Source organism: Ceratosolen solmsi, unplaced genomic scaffold (genome assembly GCF_000503995.2).
Source record: "Ceratosolen solmsi marchali unplaced genomic scaffold, CerSol_1.0 scaffold29, whole genome shotgun sequence".
Classification (NCBI taxonomy): domain Eukaryota; kingdom Metazoa; phylum Arthropoda; class Insecta; order Hymenoptera; family Agaonidae; genus Ceratosolen; species Ceratosolen solmsi.
In genome coordinates, this window is record NW_011948417.1 from 3403750 (window position 1) to 3420516 (window position 16767).

The 16767-nt window shown below is 35.6% G+C and overlaps 2 protein-coding genes across 2 annotated transcripts; one reads left to right on the top strand and one right to left on the bottom strand.

The window, feature by feature from the left end:
* The first annotated feature begins 3007 nt into the window (after window positions 1-3007).
* Window positions 3008-6764, top strand: TpnC25D (Troponin C at 25D). Its single transcript, XM_011496300.1, has 3 exons — window positions 3008-3140; window positions 4388-4808; window positions 6587-6764. The coding sequence occupies exons 1-3, from the start codon at window positions 3138-3140 to the stop codon at window positions 6613-6615; spliced, it is 453 nt and encodes a 150-aa protein (XP_011494602.1). The 5' UTR covers window positions 3008-3137; the 3' UTR covers window positions 6616-6764.
* A 214-nt stretch (window positions 6765-6978) lies between these two features.
* Window positions 6979-12997, bottom strand: Hex110 (hexamerin 110). The gene is made up of 7 exons (XM_011496301.1): window positions 12882-12997; window positions 10641-10981; window positions 10193-10495; window positions 9115-10093; window positions 8669-8805; window positions 8299-8584; window positions 6979-7829 (listed from the first exon to the last, which is right to left on the bottom strand). The coding sequence occupies exons 1-7, from the start codon at window positions 12976-12978 to the stop codon at window positions 7201-7203; spliced, it is 2772 nt and encodes a 923-aa protein (XP_011494603.1). The 5' UTR covers window positions 12979-12997; the 3' UTR covers window positions 6979-7200.
* Window positions 12998-16767: the final 3770 nt, after the last annotated feature.

The following is a 16767-nucleotide window of genomic DNA, read 5'->3' on the forward strand; positions in this document are numbered from 1 at the left end:
TGTAGTATGAGAATTGCAGCATAGCTTGCCGTATTTACGCTTTTTTAATTATCAATTACAGTATAATTAAATTTAGCGTTCAGAGTTACTTCCACGTAGGCGGAAATTTTAAGGAAAAGTCCGACTTACAGGATCACCGGCTCAACGGCTCCTCCAATCCCTGTAATAATTCTCTAATTCCTGATTATAGTTATGAGCTAGTTAATTTAAGATTATTTACGATAATGTAGGATAACTTAGGATAACGGAAGACGTTGCCAACGGGGATGAAGAACGGGGATGACGAATGGATCGACGGCGACGGCGTATCTCTCATGTAAAATTTCGGTGGCGGCGATGGCGGCGATGGCGGCGACGATGGCGACCTCGTCGGCGTGCAGGTCCCTCTCGTCCCCCTCCCCAACCCACGAGGGTCGAAAATCGTAGTCGAGTCGCCACGTCGAAAGCCACTATAACGTAAGGCGCAAAAGCAGGAAAAAGGAGTGACACTCCCGTGGATGAGCATCAGCAATGGCAGTCGTCATCTCCGCGAACTCTTGGCAGCCTACAGTATTTGCAAAATTTGGCAGCTGCTTACCGCTCCGAGTCGCCCCCGCGCAAATCTAGCACTCGGCGGAGGAGGAAGAGGAGGGTAGGATGGGTGATGGAGGAAGGGGCGGAGGGAGGGAGGGAGGGAGGGAGGGCGTGTATGCGCGCGCGCGCGCGCGTGTGTGTGTGTGTGTGTAAAGAGGCGGATCCGCGCGCGTCCAGACGCCCGTGAAATCGCTCTCTCACCTCCCCCCCCCGCCGCCTACCGCTCGCCGTCATCCCCCTTTAAATCGCGGGGACGTTATCCCGTGCACCACTAGACGAACTATTTTCAGCGGAGTTTTATAATCGCGAACCTTGAGCCACGGGCACGCGCGAATATCTCGTTATGCCGGTCGGTCGTTTTGCGTTACGCTTGATTTATCTGTAAATTGCAGCCGAGTAGTAATGCGTGGGCGGGCGGGTAGACGCGCGCGTATATAACACACGGACGTTGGTCGTTTCAACGAGCGCGTTGATATAATTATCGATAAGCGAGCTGCACTCGTGCTCTCCCACCACCTCCTGTTCCATTTATATATATATATATATATATTGCTCATTATCGTTATATTTATTAGTGCAATCAGGAGCAGGCAAATTGATTTCCTACTCTTTTGATTAAGAAGCATTTTGTCATAGACTGCCGATAAAATAGCGATCATCCGAAAATATAATGATTATTCTTAAATTTAGGATTATTTTGTAGGTGGACTTATGGCCTGCAAATGTTTTTCAGCAAATGTAATGGTAAAATATGCATTGCAACTATTTCTGTCTTTGTAGATATGAGTGACACAAATAGTTTTTGTTGCGAAAATTATATTTAAACGTACCTTGAAATACATATACTGTCTGCTGCGTACATACGGTGCACTTTTTTCTTTCTTTTTTCTTGTTTTTAAGATAGAATTGCACGCAACGACCATAAGTCTACAAAATCGTACTTTGTAGCTGCAACTTTGAACGATTAAAAACTAAAATTACAGCTGGTTCAACAAACTTTTCCCCACTGACAGTTTATATTTAATATTTAATATTAAATATTTAATATTTATTTTCGATAAGTATTTCAAGTATTCTTCACCACCTCGTATTTATAAAAATAATTTCGTTTCATTTATCTTCCCATTTTTTTTTTTTTTTTTTTTTTTTTTTTTTTTTGATGGATTTTTAATTTGGCATTCTAATTTTTACTTCACAATAAAGTGTATTATATTTTTGTTATTACTGTCAAGGAAGACATTATCATAATTTATACGACTTTTAATGTTTTCGCAATAAAATCTAGGAGTGCGCAATTAAAGAAATAAATTGCTTCTGTTTATAGCACTTTGTATGTGTGAAGCGAAATAATTATATTCTTACATTGAATATTCGCTGATTGTCGCTTCGATATATAAAGCTAAAACTCTCAAATTTGAAATATTATTTGGAAAATAGTTTTATAATGAATTATACTTTAAATGAAATAAAATAATTAATTTTCTTTTTTCACTTAACTATTTTATTTTCAACCATTTTATTATCTCGTGTCTCGTGTCTCGTGTCCAAGTCTTTCCAACTGATGGTTTTACCATTTTTCTATTCTTCCCTTAGAAAATGTGCAGCTTTCGAGTTCATTAGCGAGATATCGTAAATTATTAGCATTAGTAGGATTAGAGCCGAAGCAGAGCAAAATTATATGTCATGAAGGTTTATTATTAATAGAATTTTCATCACTCAATTTCATGAAATTACGCGAAAATTCAAGCCATACGATAAGCATAATCCATCGTAAATTCAATGGCGGAGACTTGCAATGATTATAAATATAATTTACACTCATATAATTAATCGATAAAATTAAATGCAATTATTAAATATTTATTTTACGTATCCTGTAGTCACACGTACTAGGTAATATTTAAGGGGGTAATATTTCAAAGGGACGTAAAGTGCTCGCACACATGTATATTTTCACCTCGATAAGACGACATTCAAATTACCGTTCACAGCTCGTCGGGACAAGGGGATGAAAAAAACGCGACGAAGTCGCAAGTCGCAATGCTGCGTGAGCATATTTGGTCTCGGCATCGTCTAATTGGATGTTAAAAATCCAACGATAATGAGAGCCGCGACAGCCGTTGGCTCGTTATTAAATTACGGCTCATTATACTCGGTGACGACTGGTACGCGTCGGCGATCAAATAATCGTGAGGCCGAGGTCGGCAACATCGTAAGCCATAATAACGAATTTCGATTGGGAAAGGAGCCGAGGGTGTCTCTAGGTATTCGAATCCCGTTGTTCGTCTGCCGTTGGTCTTTGGATTGGAGGGGTGAGGATGATTATCGCAAAGGAGTCATGACCGCTCCGGCGGCGAGTTTATAACATATTTCATTTTTCGCCGTCACCGTCAACGCCAACGCCAACGCCAACGCCAACGCCAACGCCAACGACGACTATTTTCGCCCATAATTCGCGCCTCGTGCCTCTTTCTAGCTGCTTTGGCCCGCGCGTCTTTATACGGGAGGGCAGAAGCCACAGCACCTCAGGTGTCCACCGTCCGCCGTGCGAATTATCACTCGAAATGGTGAGCAGCACCCGTCCAAAAGCACACGCGACCCTCCCACAATCCACTCTGCGATCCTTCGTTTCATCCTACCGCACCATCCTTCCCAGGCTCTACAAACTCAACTCGGCTTTTGAAAAGTCCTCCGAACGACTTGTTACAATTGGCGAGGGAAGATTCATTCCCCTACTCCTCCCCGCCCCGACCACCCCAATCCCACGAAACAATGTGCTTTAACCCCGTTTAACACTGGACACGCGTCCGGCTTACCTTTTTCGCTATCCTCGCCATATTTAATCCATCGTTCGCTCTATGCTACGCTAACCAATTACCAAGGCTTCCGTACTGCCAGCTCTACTCCTGCTCAAAGCAAAACAAGTTTTAGTAATAAAACATCGGTGTAACGTCATTGCCGGCTCATTACGAAAAACCCCTTGCACTTTACGGAATGTTACATTAATCATTAATTACAGTAATTTAGCCAATCGTTACTAGTCAACCAGTAAATTGTCCAATACCGAAACATCAATCGCTCGATACCACCCTCTTTCGTCTTTTATTATATAAAGTGTCGATCGTTCGATCGAGACGTTTATCTAGCCATCGAGACAAAGAGAGAAAAAAGAAACAGTTCCCGAGCAAGGCTAAAATTATTAAAATTACATATTACAATTTGTTCTTTAATTTTATTCTATTATTATTTATGATAAGGATTTGATCGATGACAAATTTAAGTATAATTCACACTCCACGAACGCATATTAATTCCTCCATTAACAAAAATATCAATTCCACCGGCAATCATAGTAACATATCATATAATCGTAATAATGAATTATAATAATAATAATAATAATAATAATGCATTTTTAATTGTTAACGCACTCGGCACTGCTCGCTGGGTCACACCCATTGTGCAGTTAAACGATCATTATTGGCACGGGTAGCGGCCGTAATTGCTGATCGATGTACTTTTCATTTGCAGCTACATTTCTCTGTCGCTTTATCCAAGTCATTTTTCACGACTCGCTGTTAATTTTGCAACTAAAAGAAGCGATTAATTAGCGAGCGACTGCCATCGGCCGTTGGCAGACCGACAGCCGAGAGCATGATCTTACTGATAATCATGATCTTGTTCATAATTTACGTTCTGCTGTTTTACACGTGATAATGCGCCCGCGACGAGTTTAAGCGATGGGCAAAAAAAGAAAATAATAAAAAAAAAAAAATGAAAAAAAAAGCTGAGTAACGACCACCATGACCACTAGGAGGAGGACGAGCAGAAGATGGCGGTGATGCGCAAGGCATTCCAGATGTTTGACACGAGCAAGAGCGGCTTCATCGACACAATCAAGATCTCGACGATTCTGAACACCATGGGCCAGCTGTTCGACGATTCCGAGCTGAACGCCATCATCGAGGAGAACGACTCGGACGGGACGGGCAAGGTCAATTTCGATGGCTTCTGCCGGATCGCGGGTCGTTTCCTCGAGGAGGAAGACTCCGAGGCAATGCAAGAGGAGCTCAAGGAGGCCTTTAGATTGTACGACAGGGAGGGCAATGGATACATCACCACGGCAACCCTCAAGGAGATCCTCGCGGCCCTCGATGATAAGCTCACCAATACCGACCTCGATGGCATCATCGCCGAGATCGACACAGACGGCTCCGGCACCGTGGACTTTGACGGTTCGTTTACATTAACATTTTACGCCGCGGCCTCCAACACCCGCATTCCTCTTTCGGCTTGCACGAAATTATTAATTGATCGCGAAAAATAGACCAGACATTACACGCACGCACACACATGCACAGTATTTTCAAACGTATTTTCGAAACACGATCTGCTTATCTAACCAGCGCACATTCCATCCTTCGCTAGCTCCTTCGCTAATATCGCTATCGGACCTCCATTAACTCTTTATTAATCATCGTCACGATAACATTCGTTAAAAAGTTTCAAACAAAATAACTCGTCTCAAAAATATCATTATTTCCTATCGATCTTAAATAATAAATCCGAACTGTTAAATCAACTGCAATTTTCTCTCCCTCTCTCCCTCGCTCTCTCTCTCTCTCTCTCTCTCTCTCTCTCTCTCTCTCTCTCTCTCTCTCTCTCTCTCTCTCTCTCTCTCTCTCTCTCTCTCTCTCTCTCTCTCTCTCTCTCTCTCTCTCTCTCCCTCTCTCTACCTCTCTCTACCTCTCTCCCTCTCTCTCTCTACCTCTCTCTACCTCTCTCTACCTCGCTGCAAAAATTAATTTCCACTAGATTTTCGATCACTAATAATAATTAGAGAAGAGAAAAAAATTAATTTCCACTAGATTTTCGATCACTAATAATAATTAGAGAAGAGAAACACTTTATGAAAATTTATTGAGCTTAACTATTAATAATATCGAAATAGGAATTTTTTTTATACTTAAAGTTCTCACATTATAATCATTTTTCTTTACATTTATGCATTATTTTTGAAAATTTACATTTGACTTTATTTCGTTAAATCGCTCGGTAAATACGTTGCCGAGCAATTTATTTCATTTCACCGACAATCTGTCGTTTACATTTTAGTTTAATAGCCCAAGCTTATATATTACGGCCTATCGATTAAATTTGTAACGAATACTTCACCCAAGTTAGTGTGAAATTGTGATAATTGTGAAAAAAGAGAATAAGTGCGCAATGCAAATGATAACAAAAAAAAAAAAAAAAAAAAAACAAAAAAAAGTTAGATTATATATTAAAAAGTGTATATATTAATAATATCTTGCAAAAATTATAATCATTAAAGATCATTCAATTTTCTTATAAATGTTAAATGCACGTTTATTTATTTATTTTATTTTATTTTATTATTTTTTTTTTTTTTTATTAATATCAGTACGATGTATCTGTGCAATTGGAATTATTTAAAATCATCTATTACTCATTGAATTCGGTACACCCGATAATTTTAGTAAAATTATTTCATAAAATTTTTGTTTTTTTATTTTTTATTAGTAATTAAGAAATTAGATATAGTAAGTTGTCGACATATAAAATTCAAAGAATAAAAAATTTAATATATTTAATACCCTCGATGAGTCACTAGTGCATATTATGTTTATATTAATATACAAAATTCTTCTGTATTAATTAAAAGCTGTGGACTCTATATTGTTTTGTGTAAATTTTTTTTTTTTTTTTTTTTTTTTTTTTTTTTTTTTTTTTACTAACCTATTCATTAAGTTATAGTATGTTTTATATTATTCAATTGCACCTATGCGCACAATACACAATGCTTATTATGTTTAACGAATTTCTTTGCCTATGAAATTTCAATGTCAAATCGTTTCTCCGTATTTGTGATTAAATGATTTTTATTTCATTTATTTATTTATTTATTTATTTCAATCGCGTTATAAATATTTTAAATCGTTTCCTTATTAAATTAGCCTACTAGACTGTGAGTATATGTCGTTGGTTTCAGAATTCATGGAGATGATGACTGGAGAATAAATGGACCTAAATCGTTGAATAATCATTGAAATGGATCATTGTCCGTCTTGGAGGAGAAGCAAGCAATTATCGATGAAATTCTACTATTATCACGGCTTATCACAATCAACGTCAATTTATTAAAATGCTAAGGGACTCTCGATTATCATCCGAAATCCGAAAAATATCTTGAAAAATTAGAAATTAGAGGCTCCTTTTTTAGAGGCAAACTCGAAAAAAGTGCCTCAGCCTCTACTCACACACTTGTCATCTTATTAATAAAAAGAGAGCAGAGTATTTTGTAATTAGATAGGGGTGTAAATTTAATAACGACCCCCGTCCCCCGTCAGCATTAGGTAAAGTCAAACAAAACACTCAACAACGTATGATGTACGCTCAAATTATTAATTGTTTTATTATTATTTTGCTTCTACATCGTCAACGTAGAATCCGTTGTCGTGGCAAACGAAATGGCGCATTCATGTACATTTAATTAAAACGCAAAAACAAGAGCGGAGTCACTCGTCTCCCGAGCGATCTGTTTTTTTTTTCTATCAAAACGATTAGAAGAAGAAAATATATTAGAAGCACTCGGTGCTCAACGAATTAGTGCTCGTAGGGGATGAAGTCGTCGCTGTGGTAGACGACGACGTCTTTTACGTAGAAGTTCCGGGCGTAAAAGGCGCTGGTCGCCATCGGCCTGTCGAACGGGTAGCCGAGGGCTCTGCCGTCCAGGGATACGAATCCACCGATGATGTCGCTAATGTGCTTGCTCTGGTAGTAATGGTGGAGGTGCTCGTCGTGTCCTCTGTAGCCTTGGTACGTGCCGGTCTGGTAGCTGCCGAAGTATCCGCTGGCGCTCGGGTGATGCGCGCTTCCGTAGTACTCGGGTTTGTGTCCTTGTACGTGCTCCGCGCCCTGTCCCTCAATGTTCTGCTGCTGGCCGTATCCGTAGCCCGTGTAGTCGACCATCTGCTTGTGTCCGTGATGCGGCTGCTCGGGGTGCACGCCGACGCCGTGGCCGACGCTTTCGGCACCGCTGCCGTGTCCGACTCCGTGGCCAATGCCATGCGAGCCGAAGTACTCAGGGACGAACATACGCTTCTCGTGGCTTTCGCCCTCGTGGTGAACTCCAGTGTGCTCGTCACCGTGGATGCTGTAGTAGGTTTGCTGCCAGTGCGGATAGGCGTAGCTTCCCGGGTATTTCTTGTAGAGGTAGCCCCAGTGCCAGTTGCCTAGTTCAGAATATTGCCGATACTTTTGTCGCGGTATCGTGAAAGTCAAGGGCTCCCGTGGATCGCGTGACAAACAAACAAGACAAGACAAAAGAAAATGTCCACGTACGTTGGCCGGCCGGATTATCCTGTAGTTTACCGACATTTCGTAATGCCACCGCGCGTAACTTTAATATTGATACGTATTTTCATTCATTTTTATTTGTATGTACATTTATAGAAAATCATTCGTAATAGTAAAGAGATAATTATAATGATAATATTAATTAATAATGAAGAAAAATCGACATTTACAATGATTGATTGCCTATGTAGGGCCGTGATGACTTTTCGACTAACATAATTGAAAATTCTCTTACGAAACGTGGCATTTTCAAATTTCTAAATTATCTGCTTATCCAATGTCGTTTGACATCACGAGCCTCGGAGCGATTAGCAAGCGTCTGGAAGAAAACAATCGATACAATACCTTCGGTTATGATTTGACCCTCGAATTCTGGAATTACTTCAACGGTTTGGCTTCCGCCGTGGACGCTGTCGACGGGAAATCTGCTGAATTGGCTGTATTCCTGGGAATCAACGATTTGGTAATGCTGTGACTGGTAGTTCATGAATTCGTCTTGAACAATGGGTCCGTAATGCTCGGGATGATGCCGAACTCCGGATGAAACAATGACGACAAACTGTAGGGGGAATCCGCTTTGCGATCCCTTGGGTAAGCTTAATCTAGCGGGGAATGAGAACAGCTGTTGTGGCTGAAAATATTTAAAAATCCCAACGCATGGCTTTATTAATAATTAATTGAGAGCGAGAGATAGAAACGAATTGATAATTCATACCTCGATTACATAGTGCGGATTTTGGGATCGGATGGCGCCTTCGACACGTTCTTTGATTTGGTGTATCGACGGCCAGTCGTAGCTCTGTCCAGTGGCTTGATGCGAGTTCCTCACAATAGTGTTGTGTCCCTCGACAACTATTAAAAATGTCCAAATGAGATGAATATTGTTGGCTATTTGGGTAATGTTAAAATGTTGAAATCGCATCGCTCGGATGCTCAAAAGAGAAACTGACGTATTGCTTGGTTGAAAAGAAATGGAAAAGAAGAAGAAGAAGAAGAAGAAGAAGAAGAAGAAGATGATGATGATGATGATGATGATGAAGAAGAAGAAAGAAAGAAAGAAAGTAAGAAAGAAAGAAAGAAAGTAAGAAAGAAAGTAAGAAAGAAAGAAATAAAGAAGCAAACTTTTAAATAAAGAAAAGCAACACGAAGAGAAACGCTTACGGTCATAAACGAACTGATCGAGTTCGAAGAAGTAGTGCCTGTGCTCGTTAATGTCGATGTGCTGTCCGTTGTAGTTGTATTTAGGTCCTACGAAGACGCGAACAACCGAGTTGGGAACGGCGTTCTGGGCCTGCACGTGAATGGTGTATTCGTATTGCTTGTGATCGAGCCTCTTGAGGTGTGCGCGAACGCTGCCCGAGGGCTTGTAGTTGTGTGAAATTGGATGGGGCACGGCGTTGGTAAGGTCGACCTCGCTGTCGCTAAAGTACGTTATCAGATCGCCAACTTCGACTTTCTCGATGTGGACTCCCGGCATAGCAATGTCGTTGTATTGGTAAGCGGGGAGGGCTTGCTGGTAGTAATGGAAGAACTCGAGGACTTTGGAGAACAATTGGTAGAAGATCGGATCGCGGACGGCTGTCAGTCCAAATTCAAGAGCGGACGGACTGTACTCCCAGATGTTGTTGAATCCCGGGACATTACCGAGCAAACTCTTGGTTATGGCTTGGAAGGATCCGTAGTATCTTGGGTTGACGCTACGGCCAGTTCCTTCGATGAGCTCGCCGAGAATGTTGAGACCCTGGGGTTGGTAAAGGGAGAGGAATGTGCCCTGAGGTGTCATCACGTGGCCAAGATCGATAGCCTCGACAATTCGCTTCTCCAATTGGCGTACGAGCCTCAGTAGCTCGTAGTTGTGGTGCTTGGGCGTGACGTAGATGTGCTCGTTACGGGCTGGGAAGTCCATGCCGTTTAAGTAACGAAGATGGCTGTTGAATGGGGTTTCGATGTGTTCGTAATAAGAGTCCAATTCGGGAATGGGACCGAGACCTTGTCCGAGACGTTCAAGATTGTATCGAGCGAGCAGCTGTTGATGAACATAATAGTAGTGGGAGCCATGGCCGTTGGTACTGTATTGGCTTTCGTCGCTTCCTTGCTGGAAACCAGCGTGTCCTCCGAACTTCTGAGCATTGTGCGATCCCTAATCGTATGTAATTGGAACAACAACGGTGTAAAAGGCGGGTAAGTATTTTATATTAAAGAATAGAAGAAGTCGTTGAGTGTGGAGGGGGTAACGTACATGAGGTAAGATGTAGGAAGCCAACTCGACTAAACCGTAATAGGCATTCAAGCCAATATCCTCGGTGAAGTAGGCGATTTCGTTCTCGCCGTAAGGTAAGGAAGATGTGTAATTAACGTAAATGTGGTGTACGCCGTGTCCCTGTTCGCCTTGATCTTGGCTCTCGAAACTGTGCTGAGATACGTGGTTGTACACCTTCTGGATGATTCTCGTGTCGAAGAAGTAGTTGGGAAAGATTTCGTACGGTGCGGGTATGATGATGCCGTACATGTCGTGACGCTGATAAATAGCTGTAACGAACGCCTGGCAAAGCAAATAGAGTCGCATTTTATTAATTACTTTCGTTAATTCTCGCGGGCATTGGCATTGGAGTGCAAGCAAATTGAAATTAGCAGCCAATTTTCATTCTTTCATTGATAATGTTATAAGTGAGGAGTGATGGGCCAACCTTCCAGAATTGTTCTTGGTTAACGTGGACACGGGCCCAGGCAGCGGTTGAGAGGAAAGTCTGGTAGTCCTTGGCACCAACGAGGACTTGCGTGAGGAGAGCAAATTCCTTGCGCAGGGTGCTGACCGAGAAGGAAAACGGCGTCCCCTTCGGTTGCACATGTCCGCTCTTTACGAGTTGAACGTAGTACATGACCACCGACGGATTTTCGTAATTGTGCAAGTTTTCTTGGAAATTGTAGGACGAACCAATTTCGTAGAGGTGATGGTAAGGCACTTCCTCGGCAATGTTTTCGAGCAGGTGAATAACATTTTGCTGCTTGCTCAGAAGGTCCTGATCGGCTATTATTTGGAGAAAGATATGAGTTTAGAGAAAATTCATTTCTTTTGTAGGAATAGAGAAGTTTGCTTAACGCGCCCCTTCCCTCTTAGATCTCAAGCTTTATTTTAAAATTTGTTATTTAAGACTTAGACATTATTGGATCTCCAAGATTTCTTACGACTTGGATGTAAAAAAGAAAAACTTATCAATTACGTGTTTTAATAATGGAATTTTTCATTTGCTTGATAAATAAGGTTCCTTTCCTTTTCTTTTTCTTTTTTTCTTTTTTTTTTTCTTGTTTTTGTTCTTTTGTTCTTTTGTTTTTTGTTTTTGTTCTTTTGTGTTTTGTTTTTGTTTTTGTTCTTTTGTTTTTGCCCCCAATAAAATGTCGCTAGCTTTTCATTGTCGATGCGTGCGATTAAGCACTAAAGCTCTGTACAACATTTATTTTTTGCTGCCTACGTGCATTCGTTTACTACGCGATCGTTTATTATTTTGTACGCGCGCACGCGCCTGCGTGTATTACAATTAATCCCTATTAATAATAATTGTTTATCACAAATTTTGCTGAAATTATTATTGAAAAGAATTGATTTTATACTGTATGGCCGAGTATAATAGAGGTGGCGCGGGCACTCAATGTTTGTAAAAATCATTTGTCTGATTTCACGAAAGGCCGCGAGGATAATTTCAGTGCAAGCATTTGGCTCGAAAAATGCCGATCTACGTTGCTAGAATTTCTCCATTTAATATTTCAATGCACTATTGTTAATAGCCGATTGCGCGACAAGACGGAAATTTTAAATAATTTATATTTTTAATATCTATGCGGCATTTTAACACTCTATACATAAATATAGTACGATTACTTTTATTTTTTCCTAATTATTGCTCATATCTGACTATTGATAAATCAATCATTTTATACTATTATAATATAAATTGAAAGAATTAATAAGCGATAAGTGTAAATAATAGGTAAATAATAATTAGGAAGAAAGTTATAAGGATGATTTTTGGGTTTTGCCCGGACGGGTGGGCGACTGCGGGAGGTGGGAGGGGAATGGGGAGGGGGAGGGGAGGGGGGGAGAGACGAGAGGGAAGCAGGTAGTATGGAGATTTCAAATATAAACACGAGTTTGTTGAGAGTTGAGAGGTCATTCGATATGGCTAATAATGTTGCACTCTATCCCTTTAATGACAGTTTATACATTATAATAAGATTTATTTCAATAAATAATAATGAATAGTAATACCGACAGTTAAGGGGAACAAATTCAAAAGTCAATGAAAATAAAATCTAAATCGTTATATTCAATTTACTTAAAATAATATTACTTTTAAAGAAATGAAGCAACGATTTCAAATTATAACAACATTCTGCATACGTGTGCGTAAGTAAAATTTTTAACTAATTTTTAACTAATGATAGTCATGTAATAATTGCGAGAGACATCTTTCTTCTTTCATAGTTTGAATTAACGAATTAATGAGAAAAATCACGATGCAATTAACGAACGAAATAGGGTTTTTGTATCAATACTATTGGGTAATAAAAGCTTTCATAATATACTCTTATTAGTACTTTAATACGTAAATTAAGCGACATTGCTGTATCGTTAGACTAGAATAAACTTTTCGTGAGTACGCTTTAAATTAACAATTAACATTACAATTCATTAATATGCTTGTGTATGTATGTGTATATATATTAATATATATATATATATATATATATATGACTTTTCACCGCATATTTTCGCAATCTTAGATCCTTCGGAGTATCGATTACAATAAGGCCGAATAAGAGGACTTGCCTTGGACAAGTAAATCTTATAATCGTGAAGCATCGATCAACGAGTCGCGTAACACGAGCAAATTATCCCAAATAATATGAATATTAAGAGTGATGGTACTTACCAGCATGGGGTGATGGTAATGTGGGTATTGCTGCCGCAAGGGCTAACAAAGTCAAAAACACTATGCTCAAACGCATTGTGGTACAAGTGCTGCGCATGAGTTCTGACGACGGACCCGGGCCTTTTATACCAAATTCGTATCATTATCGTTGAAGACAACGCGACGACCTTTTGAACCGATATGCTCGAGCCCCAACGCTGAACTTCGTACACGAATGATTAAACGGTGATAAAATTTTGCCATCTATTATATCTGCTTATATAATTCATGTGTTGAGGTATGGATGTTTAAGAGGCATATTTCAGGACTACCGAGTGCCCGATCGTTTTCTATGATGAATATAATTGTGAATAAGCCACTATGGATGGACACAAAGTTAAGCATTTTCTAATTACATCTTAGTAAGAGAGAGAGAGAGAGAGAGAGAGAGAGAGAGAGAGAGAGAGAGAGAGAGAAAGAGTACAATTGTACAATAAAAAAGCAAATTTCGTTTTAAAATTTCATTCTACGCATGTGAATTGAATAAATTAATAGCACAAGCTAATTTTTAAAATTATATATTAAGACGCTTTGAATCTCGGCTAATTATGTTTTCTGCGTACTTGCTAATCACTGCAATACGAATTTCATGTTATTCGTAATTGTAATATATATGTCTGATATTTAAAAAAAAAAAAAAAAAAAAAAACCGATTAAAACATTAATATTGATAGCCGTTGAAGAATGAAAGACTTTATTATGTCTTTCAAAAGCTCCGTATTCTACGCTTATTTCACTTCATCAACAAATTATAATTACCTACATCGTAATAATGGACAATAATTAAAAATCAAGTTAATTCGTTCTTTAAGAAATAGTATTTATTATAAAAACAGCTTATCTTATAAAATACTTAATTTTTTGTCAAACTATTCAATCACCGATTTAAGGACGTACATTAGCGTTAGCCTATGAAAGAAGATATACAAAAAAAAAATTGTTTTAACAATAATTGATGAGGATAACGAATTTATTAAATGTAAAAAATAAAAATTTCTTATATATTAAATATGAGCAAATATTTCATAAATGAATAATATTTATAACTATTTGATTAGATAATAATTACCCAAGAAAACTCTATAAACGATATTTTATAAATGAATATGCTATTATAAAATAAAAATAATAATAAATAAAACGAGATCTACGGATTATTTTTTTGTTATTTTGAAAAATATTAACGACCCAGGGTATATACTTCTTCGTTAAAAAAAAAAAAAAAATCGTTAAAAAAACAATATGTTTTTCAATTAGTATGGCTTTGAATATATAATTTTTCATTATAAATTCTCATCAAAAATGAAAAATATTCCTTCTAATATATCTTATAAAATATTTTGAAGAAAATTTTCAATAAAAAATTTCGTAATTATATTTTACAATTCTGCTTATATATAATTAATAAATATTTTACTATTTATTATCACTTTGTTAAAAACGATTAAATTTCAAAAATTGTAGCTAACATCTCAAATTTATGCACACAAATTAACAAGAAAATTTACATAGAAATTATCATGAAATATATTTTAATAATGTTATAATAAAAATTTATAATAAAGAATGTTGTATTGATTAATGAAATCATATTTTAATGAATATGGAAAGATTTATCAAATTTATGCTCGTACGACGTTCATTCATTTTTTTATATTATGAATTAATATTATTTTAACGATTTTGAAATCATTACGTAAGTATAAATTAAAAAATCTATAAATAATTTTTAATTATTCTTAATGATAATTAAAACCATTTCGTCGTAATCAATTGATAAAATGACATTTTTTTAATATCATCGAAATGATATTAATTTAATACCTAATGGTTGTACATAAACAAAGTATATTACGATTCATTTATTGATACAATTTTTAAACTAAAAATTAATTTTTTCATGCAAAATATTTTTTTAATTAAATGTGTGTGTGTCTCACAAAATCATACATAACGTATCAATAACATATTTAGCTTTTTGTAATATGAATAATATTTTCAATATTAATTTTACAGTTTTTGGTTCACTTCTTTTTTAATAAAGTTAATCATTTAAATAAATAAATAAATTAGTTAAAATTCATATTATCTTATAATTAAAAAAAAAAAAAAATCAAACCAATTGTGTAATATTAATTTTTCTGAAAATCCTTCACTTACTTATCACAAACACACGCATTTCAAACGAATTAGTTGCCAGGAAAATTATAATTAATTTCATTATTTTATATAAATTAAATTTTTATTTATATTCATATACGAATAAAATTTATTAAAAAATACTTTTGAATGAGACATAAGTTATATTTTGTAATCTTAAAAGATTTGTTCTTTTAATATTTATTTAATTTACGCATTAGAGATCATAAATAGTTAATATATCATCAATATTATAAATAATGATTAAATAAATTTGCATATCATATCAAATAGAAAATTAAATTTTATATCATTTATTTGATAAATACAAATTTTGAATAACAAAATTAATATTCATAAACATTGTTTAAATTTGAGATAAATTAAATGCTTTTCATTTAGAATCATAAAGTTATCAAAATTAAACTCAACTCGATATTAAAAACATGTTTTAGCACTCTACTGAATAAATTCTAATTTATATAATAGCTGACGAATTATTTAAAAAATGTAAAAAATGTCAAATGTCAAATATAATAAAAACGAAATTAGTAAAAGAATGTATAAAATTTATGTTTTTGATAATTATTAAAAATTATATATATATATATATATATATATATATATATATATTCATATTAAATAATGAATTTCTATTAGTTTGTATTTTAAAATAAAATAAAATGTATAATATGTTAATAATCATAAAAAAAAACCTCATTAATATTAATATTAAAATTCTTATAAAAAATTTATCAGTAATTTTTATTCTTTTACACATTTTGTATTTTCCAATTGGAAATTACTCCTTTATAACAGTTATATTATCTCGTATTAATTAATAATATACATATATATATATATATATATATATATATATATATAATATTTAAAAATATATTTAATTAATAAGCACATAACAATAATTATTAAATAATTAATAAACAATAAATATATAGATTTGCAGATAAAAGTAAGAGTCGCACATGAATGTGTACTGTGAAATATGTACTATCCATAAGAAAGATTTTTCCCTTGATATTGCAATTAATATTTTGTTTAATAACCATTTATGCTCTTACTATTTTTTATATAATAAATTATAAATATTGTTAATTTAGAGCAATGCTTATCTGTAAAGAAAGTTTATCTTTTAAAACATACAATTATATAGACTATTGATACATTATTATAGTTGATCATTGTAAATATAGTTGATTTATTGTTACTTAATTATATTATTATGTGTATAATAAAATAACTTTACCATTGTACAGAATAAAAATGTTTCATAATGTGTTGTTCATAATGTGTGTAATTAAAAGATGAAAAATAAAAAGAAAATACGTTTAGTGAATTTGAAGTTTTTGACAAGCAATAGAAATAAGATGCAACGTACTGATTAAAATATAATATATCAATTTTTAGGATAAATTAAAGAAATCGTTGATGAATTAAGCAGTAAACTACTTTGTTGCTAGTCACTGAACTATATAATAAGTAATGCAAAAATGTATACTTATGTTTTTGAAAATTTTTTAAAATTCATTAATGACGATATTTGAAATTACAATTAATTTATATAATTAATTTCAAATGAAAATATTTATAAATACCTTCGACTTTTATTAAAAATACTTATAATGATTAGACTCGATTAAATTATTGATTGAACTTATATTGAAAATCGATATCAATAAGATGAAAT